Source organism: Protopterus annectens, chromosome 1.part1 (assembly GCF_019279795.1).
Source record: "Protopterus annectens isolate FY-2018-M chromosome 1.part1, PAN1.0, whole genome shotgun sequence".
Classification (NCBI taxonomy): domain Eukaryota; kingdom Metazoa; phylum Chordata; order Ceratodontiformes; family Protopteridae; genus Protopterus; species Protopterus annectens.
In genome coordinates, this window is record NC_056726.1 from 1,791,950,917 (window position 1) to 1,791,963,132 (window position 12,216).

At 44.4% G+C, this 12,216-nt stretch overlaps 1 protein-coding gene across 6 annotated transcripts in view; it reads left to right on the forward strand.

Annotated features, from left to right (window-relative positions):
* PUM1 (pumilio RNA binding family member 1) overlaps positions 1 to 12,216 on the forward strand; it is a 3,075,948-nt gene that overhangs the window by 1,563,873 nt on the left and 1,499,859 nt on the right. For all 6 annotated transcript variants that reach the window (XM_044084662.1, XM_044084694.1, XM_044084669.1 and 3 more), the window contains exon 10: positions 10,288 to 10,524. In XM_044084662.1, the coding sequence (XP_043940597.1) occupies positions 10,288 to 10,524 (237 nt within the window). The remainder of the gene's footprint in view (positions 1 to 10,287; positions 10,525 to 12,216) is intronic.

Below are 12,216 nucleotides of genomic sequence, written 5' to 3' on the forward strand. Positions count from 1 at the left end.
CTTTTGAGAAGTTTTTCACTGTGGTCTTTTTTGTTTCAGGTGGGGGCGGGATGAGGACCTCCAGTGAGATTAGTTTATGATCTGATCTCACCAGTGAGGGGTATACTTCCGGTGTTGAACATTTTGATCCCATGTTCGTGATGATGAGATCAAGTATGTTTTCTCCTCTTGTGGGGATGGTGACTAGTTGTTCCATGGCATTTGAGTTTATGAACTCCAGGAATCTTTGGGTTAGAGTGTTCGGGCTTGAGTAGTGTTCCCAGTCTATATTAGGGTAGTTGAAGTCACCTAGTATGATGGTGTTTGGAGATACATTTATCCCCTCCAATGTTTTCAGGAAGGCCATGTGAGGTTCCTGAGTTTGAGAGGGTGGCCTGTAACATGCTACAAATTGCAGAGCAGTCTTGCCTATGGTTAATTGCACCTGTATGGTCTCTGATGCATCGTGCGTTGCCACCAACCTTGTGGTGTGGGTGTCCTTTATGAATATGGACACCCCCCCTCCTTTCTTGGTGTTGTCCGGATTTTGGGGCCGGAACGCATGATATGAGGTGAAACCTGTTAGTGCTGGGGTGCTCTCAGGAGCCTTGAACCAGGTTTCTGTCACAGCACAGACATCGATGTTCTCCATATTGAGAAGGGCCTCGAGTGCGTGCATCTTGAGATTGAGACTTCTGGCATTGAGCAGCATTACCCTTCGTTTTTTCCTTTTTGGTGTTCTAGGGTGGTAGGTTTAGAATTTGAGCCTTGCCTAAAAAGGCACTATGGGGGTGGCAAGAGCCTTTGCCAATATCCGGAAGCCCAGGGTGACAGGTGCAAGCCGTCCCTTGAAGCAGCGTGGCTTGTCCAGCATGTCATCCCAGGCAGACAGACATTGGATCCCCTTTGAATGACACCAGAATTTAAGCCAATTATTAAAGCTGATCATCTTATCACTGTATTGTGGCATCATTCTAGGTGAAGGTAGGATACTGCTCAAGGTCAGGGTCATACCTGCCTGAGCTACATAATCAGAGAGCTCCTCGATGTCCCTTTTCATGTAGTCCAAGGAGGTACGTCTCAGGTCGTTGACACCAGCGTGGACAATGACTGAGTCGTACTTGTACCTGCTGTTGAGAGACCTGAGTGCTTGCGTTATGTGGCGGATTCTAGCGCCCGACAGGCAGCTTACTGTGACCTTCTCTTTACTCAGTCTGGTGAGCGGACGCCAGTGTGTCTGACTATGGAATCACCAATGACAAGTGTGTCTGGCATTTTGTTTGGCCTTAAGGGCTGTGACTGTTTGACACTCTGACTGTGTGGTCTATGTGTTGCATGTGTTGGGTCGTGAGGTGGTAGTTGTTTGGGTGTCTGCTTTGGTGGCCTCTGCTGTTTTGGTAAATTTTTGATCAGAGCCTCCGAGTATGTCTTTGTGTGAGTATGTGTATGATTTGAAGTTGTGATGGTACCATGTGTGACTGGGTATGTATTGTGTGTGGTTACCTTCTCCTGTCTGGTCTTGCCAGTCCTATGTTGAGAGAGCTCAGCCTCCAGTTTGGCCGTATAGTTGCATCTCTCGCATGTATTTGTGTTTTGTGGGAGAAGGAGAGGATTGTCTGTGTACATGAGGCAATTGTAACATTGCCTCAATATTCCCTGGTTCACCAGTTGAGCTGGAGAGGACACTAGCAACTGATCCCTCAACATACTAGAAGTAGTAGATAAAGAGACTTTCAAAGGACTCCGGGGGAAGTGGGTTTTAGGCTGGTGGGGTACTATCTATAATAAGAGTGCTTTATCAAGGTGCAAGTACTGTAGGAGTAAGTGCTAGGCTTTACAGATAGAGAATAGTCTACTTGGAAATCAAGTAGAGATGAACTTTTCAGTTATAGGATATGCTGGTTAGATCAGCAGTACAGCTCGAGGAAGGTAGTTCTAAGGGAAAATTGGAAGAGTGGAATTTAGATGGCCCAAATAGTTTAACCTTGTTTAACCGCTGCTCTTGTGTGCAACAGTGGTAACTCCGCGCTAAATCGCGCTTACGTGCGTTTAGCGTGTTTTATAGCAGGGGGCTGAAGGGAGCTAGGAATTGGCCTAAAACGGCCAATAGACTACTAGTTTCTGGCTGAAACTTCACCAAATCGGACAAAAAGGCCGCTCAGTGCTTCCCACTCCCACTGGTAAGCAAAGAAACTTCCCTCCTTCCTAATAAGGCAATGGATCAGTAACAGGAACTAAAAACAAAGCCCAGGGATCAGCAACTCTGAAACTGGACTACTCTAGTTCAGTAAGGCGGGAAAACAAGAGATTTTTTTGTTTTATTACAGAGACAAGGAAAAAAACAGACAGTAAATGCTATAAATGCTGTAAATCGGCTAGCACTTTAGTGTGTAGCCTACAGAAACAATTTGCAACAATTAGTAACTTAAAGTGCAATAAACAGTGTAAAATGCAGAAATCACTTAAAGTAGCAGTAAAACAGGAAATGCAGTCGCTAGCTTAATAACTGTGGGAAAGCCACAAAAATACTTATATCTGGTAGAAAGTCACTCTTTTAGCTCTCTGCTGCTTGGATCACTCTGCAGGCCACCACGAGGATCTGTGCTGAGTTGGTACAAGCTGGAAAACGCGTGTTTAGCGTGTTTTATAGCAGGGGGCTGAAAGGAGCTAGGAATTGGCCCAAAACGACCAATGGACTACTAGTTTCTGGCTGAAACTTCACCAAATCGGACAGAAAGGCTGCTCAGTGCTTCCCACTCCCACTGGTAAGCAAAGAAACTTCCCTCCTTCCTAATAAGGCAATGGATCAGTAACAGGAACTAAAAACAAAGCCCAGGGATCAGCAACTCTGAAACTGGACTACTCTAGTTCAGTAAGGCCTACTTTCTACCCAAATCCCCAGAATAAAGGGGAAAAACTTCTGCACTCTTTGGACATACACAGGCAGCTACGATTTTACTTGGACAAAACAAAAGCTTTCTGAAAAACTGAGCAACTGTTTGTAGCATATGCTGCAGGATCAAAAGGAAAGCCCATTACAAAGCAGACTATCTCCAAATGGATAGGACACTGCATCCACTTCTGTTATGCACAGCATGGCAAATCTGTGCCTAAGGGCATTAGGCCTCATTCTACCAGAGCAGCAGCCACAATTGCAGCTTTCCTCAGAGGGGTACCAACCAAAGATATTTTAGAAGCTGCAACCTGGAGCTCAGTGCACACTTTCACCAAGCACTACCACCTACCTCTCTACTCCAAATCCAGAGCAGGCTTTGCCACCACAGTTCTGCAGGGCTTGTTAGCTTCTCCAAATCCAATCTAGATCCAGCCACCCAACTTCAGCTTTGGGATTCTACCCAAGTGTAATGACTGCAACAGTGCAACACGATGAACATAGTATAGTTGTGTACCTACCTTAAATGTAGATGTTCGAGTGTATTCACTGTTGCAGTCCAGGTTACCCACCCACCACCCCCCTCTTTGTTGGGACTATTCTGTACTTCTCAACTCTATACAACCTATGTGGTGTATTTGCTTGTAGATGTAAGACATGTTTATAGTATTTTATGCATTGTTGTTTGGCATGTTTATATCTTTTCAGCGTACCTGTCTGGGGGCACCTGACATCTGGGGCAAGAAAAACTGAAGAAAATGGCATCGGTTGCAACTTTTATACCCCTGCACACTGACGTCAGGTTAGAGGCGACAGCAACCGACGCCAGAACAAGACTTTGGAGCTCGGGCCGACTGTGGGTCGCCTGCCGGCGGATAACCCAAGTGTAATGACTGCAGCAGTGAATACACTCCAACATCTACATTTATGGTAGGTACACAACTGTACTTTTTCTCTACAGCCAGAGAACCATCTTCTCATGTCTCGGCTTCTACCCCTCACCCTTCTGCTTTGAGCGCTGACCCCATCTTTTCTGTTCTTTCGGGTCAGCTAGTCCAAGAAACCCTCTATCTGCACTCCCCACAGGGACTCCCCTCCTCTTAGGATACCTGCCCAGACCATGCTTCTGAGGCGATCCCTCAGAAGAGGACATGCAAAAGGAGGCACATAGACTCCCCAGTGGAGTCTCCCATGGAGGACACAGATATTGAGGAAGGCGAAGGATCGCCCCGATCACCACCTGATGATGATGCCTGCGGGGACATCTTGGAAATCCTTAGGCAAAGGGTTAGCTGGGCCTCCCAGAATTTTTCTCCTGAAGAGACTTGTGTTTCTGGAGGCTTTCATGGCTGGCCCATCTACATCTTGGGTGACCCCCCCCCCCCCCCCCCAGTGGATGAGCTTACCCACTTTGTCTCCTGCCGGGCCTGGAAGGAGCCGGACTCTTTTGAACTGCAACCCAAATGCCCAGATAAGTTTTTGTCCCCACCTGCAGACCCACAGTTTTGGAGCAAAGGAGTTTTAGTGGATGCCATGGTTGTGACAGCAGCTGTGAAAAAGGAGCTAGAGCAGCAGAGCTCCACCATCCATCCACTGAACAGGGAGTCCAGAGCGATGGACAGATTCAGAAAGTGCATTTATACCTCAGCAACTTTTGCACTGAGGTCGTTGAACTTCTTGGTCCATTTCACACGCTTGCAGAGAGATTTGATCAAAGAAATTTCACATTTTCTTGCTGATTCCATGTGGGTGGAGGGTCTTAAGAAATATTCTCTACAACTGGCCACTCTGTCTGTAGCTAATTCATCAATGAGGTTTCTTTCCAATGTAACGGAAGGTACCTCTCGAGCAGCCGGCTCAGGCATAACCATACAGCATCATGCCTGGATGAAGCACCATGATTTCGCGGAATCCTTTAAGAAGTCTTTCATTAATGCCCCCTTCAATGGCTCTTTCTTATTTGGGCCATCAGTAAAGGAAACACTTACACACACCGAGTATGAAGGAAAGACCATGTCTTATGTTGGAATTAAGTTTTCTACTCCTTCGTATACCTTCTCCAGGTTATCAACAAGGTGGTAAGAAAATGTGATTCTGTAAATCTTGGGACCTTCCCAGGACTCATGGGGAGATTCCAGTTCCAAAGGCAGAGGAGGAGGTTTCAAAGGCAGATGTCGCTTTTGGGCAGAGAGGGTCTGCAGAACCAGCTCTTTAGGAATTCCTTTCTCAAAAAGCTCTATCAGTGTTCTTGAAGTGCTGCCTGACTATTCTTCTCTGGAGACATTCTGGGCACGTTTTTCTTTATACCCAGAAGCCTGGACAAATATTACAAGAAACAACTGGGTGCTAAGCATTATATCCAAAAGCTATTACATTCCCTTTAACCTTCCTCCTCCAGGTCCACACAGAAAATTCCCTGACATTCCATCCAGTTAAAGGGAATTAGCAGCTCAAGGAGTTCAAAATCTGCTTCAGAGAGAGTCATCCAAAAGGTCCCATCCGAACAGATAGGATTCAGAACACTCCCGCTTCTTTTTGGTACCAGAGAAAACAGGGGAGGGACCTAGGACCGATCCTGGATCTGAGCAAGCTAAATCTGTATGTAAAGAAGTCCCAAGTTCAGAATGGTTACAGTCCACTCCATTCTGCCTCTTTCGCACAAGTATGATTGGAAATGCTCCATAGATCTCCAGGACCCGTACTATGACATAGAAATAGACAGGCACTTTTGGGTGGGAGCCAATCATTACCAGTGCAGAGCACTGCCCTTCGGCTCACCACAGCTCCCCAGGTGTTCAAATGCACGGCAGTCGTTGCAGCTCATTTGAGGCTCAGGGGATGCCAGGTGTTTCCATTCCGAGATGAATCTCTCCTTACTGCCCCAGCCAGGCATCACCTGATTCAGGCCAGAGATGATTTACCACAGAACCTAGAGTTTATAGAAGCTTAGTTGCATACCCTACACACAGTGGTCTATCTTCCAACACACTGGACCATGTCTTTAAGAAATCAATAGACTTGCTATCCCACCCTTTTCCTCCTGCGAGGTTGGTGTTACAGGTACTAGGCCCTATGTCAGCAGCCATAATTCTAGTCCTTCTGGCGAGGTTCTTCGTGCGAATACTCCCGTGGACTTTGGCAGTACAGTGGTCAATACTTTATCAGCCTCTGTCTCTGCCTATAAGGTTCACTCCAGTCTGCAAATGTCAAGTCCAATGGTGTATTCAGTCACAGGACCTGTGTTTGAGCAGGCCATCTTCTCTTCCTCCTCCAATAGCCATAGTGACCATGGATGCTATCCAGTTGGGTTGGGGGGGTCATTATGAGGAAAAGATGGTCCAAGGCATGTGGTCCCCCTCAGAGACCAAGTTGCACATCAATGTCCTAGAGATTAGAGCAGTCCTCCTATCATTGCATGCCTTTCAGGAAGTTCTCCCTCTAGGAACAGTCGCTAGCCATACAGGCAACATGTCACTAGTCTGGTACATCAACAAAGGAGGAGGAACTCATTCTTACCAGTTGTGCATAAAGGCCATGAGGGTCTGGGAATGGTTGATCTCTTCAGAACGCTTTCACCAAGGGATGCTTTAGTCCACGCTTGGCCCCTGGATCTTCTCTATGCTTGTTCTCCTTTACCTTTGATCCCAAGATTTCTTCAGAAACCAAGCAGGTTGAAAGGCTCAGTCATCCTCATTGCCCCCTTTTGGCATCGTCAGGTGTAGTTTCCCTTTCTGTGGTCTCATCTCAAGAATCCACCAGGGATTCTGGGGCCCACTCAAGATCTCCTGTCTTAACCGTCAGAATATCAGCACCCCATTCTCCTCACCCTCAAACTGACCTCATGGTTTCTCCAGTTCCAATGATTGTTAATCAGTCTGGGCTTGCCTCCCCAGTCCTTGCCTCCCCAGTCTGCGATTTTGTTTTGGTCTCTCAGAAGTCTTCCACCAAAAAGGTGTACAAGAGTAAGTGGAAAAGATTTTCTGTATCAGCTTGCAAAAAGAATATTACCCTTTTTTCATCCTCTGTCCCAGATGTACTACTTTTTCATTAGTCATCTTTTCAAGCAAGGGGATAGTTTTTCTACCATTAAATTACAGTTAGCAGCTGTATGTAATTTTCGTATAGGAAATCAACACCTTTCCTTGTCTGCTACCAAATTATGTAAAGCCTTCATGAAGGGAGTTTTTGTTCATATACCTCCCACAAAAGAACCTTCTGTACCGTGGGATGCCACCTTAGTGCTACAAGGTTAGACTCAAAAACCTTTTGAACCGGCAAGCAGTTGCAATTTGAAATTTCTGTCTTGGAAAACAAAACTATTCTGTTGGTAGCTATTATGCCGGCTAAAAGAATTTCTGAATTACAGGCATTATCAGTGAAACCCCTTGTATCATCTTCCCCAAAGACGGTGTGTCCTTATGAGCCAGTCCTTCCTTTATGCTCAAGGTAGCCACCGAAGCCAATCTTAACCAATCCCTTTCAAGTTCCAGTATTTTTTCCTAACTTTTCTAACAAAGGTGAATATATACTACACCTTCTTGGTCTTCATCGACAGTTAATTTTTTTATCTTCACAGAACAAAACAACCTAGGAAATCTGATCAGCTTTTTATGTCCTTTTCCTCCAGTCACCTGGGACAAACAGTTTCAAAGATCACCCTAGCTAAATGGATTTCAAATTGTATTTTATTGATATATCACTAAAGAGGCTTCATAGGTTCACAGGTAGGTACTAGGCTATTGGCCCTAGGGCCTATGTAAGCCAAGCCAAAAATGTACCCTGGCTTTCGCCACCCAAGAAAATTATTTTCCTGTGCCCCTGTCGAGCAGAGCCACAGAAGTGATCCCCGGGGTGAATTTCCAATCTCCCATCCAATCATCAAGATTTTTCTTAGAGTGCTGAGGAGGAGCTTTGTTTGACATAGATAGGTAGTCTGTTCCAGAGTATGGGAAGTCTCTGGGACAGGAATCTATGCCTTCAGCATGTTCTGTTTATTGTGGTGACAAGGTTTAGGTCCCTAGAGCGTGTAGCTCGGAGGGATTGGGATTTCTTTAAGTGGAGCATGTCCAACAGCTCTGGGTTTGACATAGCTTTGTATGTTAGGCAGAGATCACCTCTGAGTAGGCGATATGCCACGGAGTAAAGCTGGAGTTTTTTGAGACGGTCTGCATAGGGCATCTGTTTGAGGCCAGTAATCCTCTAGGTATTTCTGTGGCCTTTCCAGTTGTTGTAGATGTCTTGTGAGGTACATATCAAAAGGGGCATTGTACTCTATAATGGGTCTAATGAGTGATGAGTAGAGGGGAACAATGACCTCTTTTTTTCTGGATGAGAAACCTTTTGTGATGAGGTGAGCCACGTAGAAGGATTTCCTGACCACTGTGGCGATGTGATTATCAAAGAATAGACTACTGTCCACCTGTGTCCCAAGGTCTCATCACATTTTTGGCATTAAGTAGACTACCAGCTATGTGGTAGTTCATGGGTACTGAGTTTTTATCAAAGGGGATGACAATACACTTTTTGGCATTGAGCTTCAGGACATGGCTTTGACACTAGGCATCTGTCTCAGTGAGGCCCATTTGTAGTATGTCCACATCGTTAGGAGTTTCGATTATGGCTCCTAGTTTGCAGTTGTCTGCAAACTTTGTTAACCAAAGACCTTCTGTGTTAGCCTGTACTTCAGAGAAGTAGATACCAAACAGGAGAGGACCCAGGACTGAACCCTGTGGTACTCCACTTGTCACTGGTCTGAAGTCTTGGAGTCTTCTACTTTCACAGTGTGGGTTCTGTCCTTGAGCCAGTTGGCAACCCATCTTGTGACATAGGGATTTATACCTAGTTTAGTGAGTTTATCTATAATTCCAGAGTGGGGGATGGTGTTGAAAGCCTTGGCAAGATCTAGATAAGCTGTGTGAACCACCTTACCCTCATCTATGGCTTTGGTGACTGCTTCAGTCTGGTTTAGGAGACATGACCTGCCTTTTACAAATCCGAACTGGGTAGGGTGCAGAGTTTGGAGATTACCAATGTCTTTGTTTGAGTTTCATGATGATACGTTCCGTGTCCTTGTAGACCAGGCTCGTCAGGCTAATGGGGCGGTAGTTCCCGGGGTCCGTCGTGGCTCCCCCTTTATGGAGTGGGATAACCTTTGCGGTGCGCCATTCTGTGGGCACAAAGCCTGAGGTGAGGCTATGACTGAACATGGTACTTGGGTAGGGTGCCAGTTCATTCTGTAGTTTGTGTAGGACGGAGCCTGGGATATTGTCAGGTCCCATGGATGCTGTGTTCTTGGCTTTGGAGAGTGTATTTTTTACCTGTGCAGCCATGATTACAGGAACTTTGCATTCTTCCAGTATAGAGATGGGCCCTCTAGGGGGTGAGATGGGGTAAAGTTAGGACTGAACCTGTCTGCCAGTATGTTGGCAATATCAGTTGGTTCTGTATCTTTAGTGCCATTGTGCTGTAACTCAGAGCAGATCTGAGTGTTGCCATTGAGATTCTTGACATAGCTATATAACGCTTTCTGGTTGTCTTTAGAGTTAGTGGCAATTTTGTTTTCGTAACTAGCTTTGGAGGATTTTATGAGGGATCTCAGCTTCTTACTGAGGTTGACCAGGGAGTTCCTCCTTAGATTTGCCTCGTCCACTTTGAGCCAATGTTACCAGAGCCATGTCAACTTCAGCTGCTTTTACTTTCAGATCTTCAATTGATGACATTTGCGCTGCAGCTACTTGGTCCACAGTACATACCTTTGTTGCACATTACAGACAAGACATTATCTCCAGAAGCAGTGCATTCTTTGGTTCAGCAGTGCTCTGGAATGTCATCCCATGAAAGCCACCCAAGAGTTATGTAGCTGGGGACTCTGATCCAGTGGTGAGTAAGACTGAAAAGGACAACATCAGATTTAAATATTTCTTAGAGTAGGAACCCTCTGGTTCCTGGTTTGAGCCTCTTCAGGAATCATGGTACTACTTTTGCTTCTGGAATCTCTAGGCTATTGAGGTTAGATTTATGACTGTTAATGCCACAAACCTGATCTGAGAAGTTGGGGATGCCCTCGGGCTTATGGGTGAAGGGAGGAGCATGAAGCACGAATCAGAAATCTTGAATAATGTGGCCGAGTGGGATCTGAAGAGCAGATCCTAGACCCACTGGTAAGGAAGAATGAAAATGGACAACACAGATGCCAAGTTATGGTAAGTACATAACTTTTAATTTGTCAAAGCAAATTCAGTTATGTTTCCCATACTTATTGATCATTTCTTCATGCTCACTGAAACAGTTTTGCTTCTGACATAACACCTACAGTTTGTAATCAGAATTGTTAGGATTTTTGCATGTATGAAGATGATATAATCTGTAGTACATTATCTTACTGTTTTTTTTTTTTTCCTGTCTATATTTTTTAGTTGCAAACTCTAACACCGGTACAGGTTCCCGTCGAGATTCACTTACTGGCAGCACAGATCTTTACAAGAGGACATCTAGTAGCTTGACTCCTATTGGACATAGTTTTTATAATGGCCTTGGATTTTCCTCCTCTCCAGGGCCTGTTGGTATGCCTTTGCCTAGCCAAGGACACAGTCATTCCTTAACGCCGCCTCCTTCCTTATCTTCTCATGGATCATCATCAAGCTTAAATCTAGGTAAGAAGAAAAATGGTTATGCTTAAAGGGATCTTACTTGCTGATCAAGGAGAAACCCCATGGTTTTACCATTCTTTAGGTTGCCAGAAGCCTAGGATAAGATGTGCTGCATACAGAGAGAGAATTTTGTGGACTTCTGCAGTCAGGAGCTGTAAGCATCTGTTTGTCTTTGTGGTAAAACAGAGGAACTGTCTTCAGACTGAAGTTGTTGAATTATATTTCCTGGGGATTTTTATAGATTGTCAAATGAGGTACTATACGCGACTGCATTATGTGAACTGACTTTGTTGGTATCTGTGTTAACTTAATTGGGAGTTATGCAAATATTTCATCAAGACTGCCACGTGACTGAACTAAAAATATCAGTTTTTTCAACTATAGAAGTGCAGGTGCTTTTCTTTTTGTTGTGTGTAAAACGTTTTAAATGTTCCAGGGTATAGAAATTTACTTTTTTTTCAGAGCTAAATGCAGAATAATTAGTTTAAATTGAAACTAATCATAACCTGCAAATGCAAGGGTCTCTCCTAAAACTAGCTGCTGTTTTGTAACCTTACGTTTTTACCCATTCCGTCCCTTTATGGCCTGTTTTATTAAATGATCTTTGTCAAACCACAACATCCACTTCTGTGTGCCAACAGCCCACTGGAATGAGGATATTCTTATGTAAAGGGTTTCTCTTTAGTGTACAAGTTCTCATGCTTTATCCCCTGTAAAGGTGCAAATCAGTGAACTATTAATTTTGTAGCCTTTGTTGGACTCTGAAACATAATAAACCCTAGTGTGTATAGAGATTGATGAGATCACAGGAAGTTCTGCTTAAAGTAGAATTATGCATAAAACAGAATAATGTTAAATTAACTGATCTGTCACAGACCCTTTTCAGCCATTCCTTGTAATTACATGTATGCAGTTACTACTATTATACACACCAGTACCTCGCACCTTACCATGTAAAGATTTAATCTGATGTTGGCATTCTTAGTTTTTCCTTGACTTTTGCGGACTTGGTTCCGATCCTCGTAACTGGCTCGGCCATTATACAGCTCGCTCAAGCCAAAAAACTCTCAAGCTAATTCTCTACCCACAGTACCCGTCTGCAGATAACTTCAGATCTCATTTGCCACTCTTGTCACAAGATTCATCAGCCAGATTCTCTCATCAGCTAAGTAAAATTTTCATAGTTTCTTCTCTAATTTTTCTGCTGTACTATTACTTAGATATTTATATATTCCTGTAGTTGAATTTCATTCTACCCACTTTGCCTTAATTCCTTGTTTATCCCTTTCCCCTACACTTCGTTGTACTTCTCTACCATTGTTGGTAGTTCTTCCTTTGTTCTTTGCTAGTTTCTGTCTCACCTTTCTTTCAATGAGTGAGTGTGCTGTTTTTACCTTCCGGTATCCTTTATCTACCATTGTTGGTAGCACTTTCCCTAACCTTTTTTGTGGTAGTTCTGGCTTACCATTTTTGGTGGCCGTTCATTTCTTTTATGTGTGTGTACCATTTTTGGTAGCCATTCCTTTCTTTTGTGGGTGTGTGAACACTTTCTTTTCAGTGTGTCTGAGTGCTGTCTGTAGACAGTTGCTTTCCGTAGTCAACATGACGGATAAATCCAAGGGGACAACTTGGTTCAAACAATGCCAAGGTTGTGGTTGGAGGATGCCCAAATCTGATGGGCATTCTTCTTGTGTG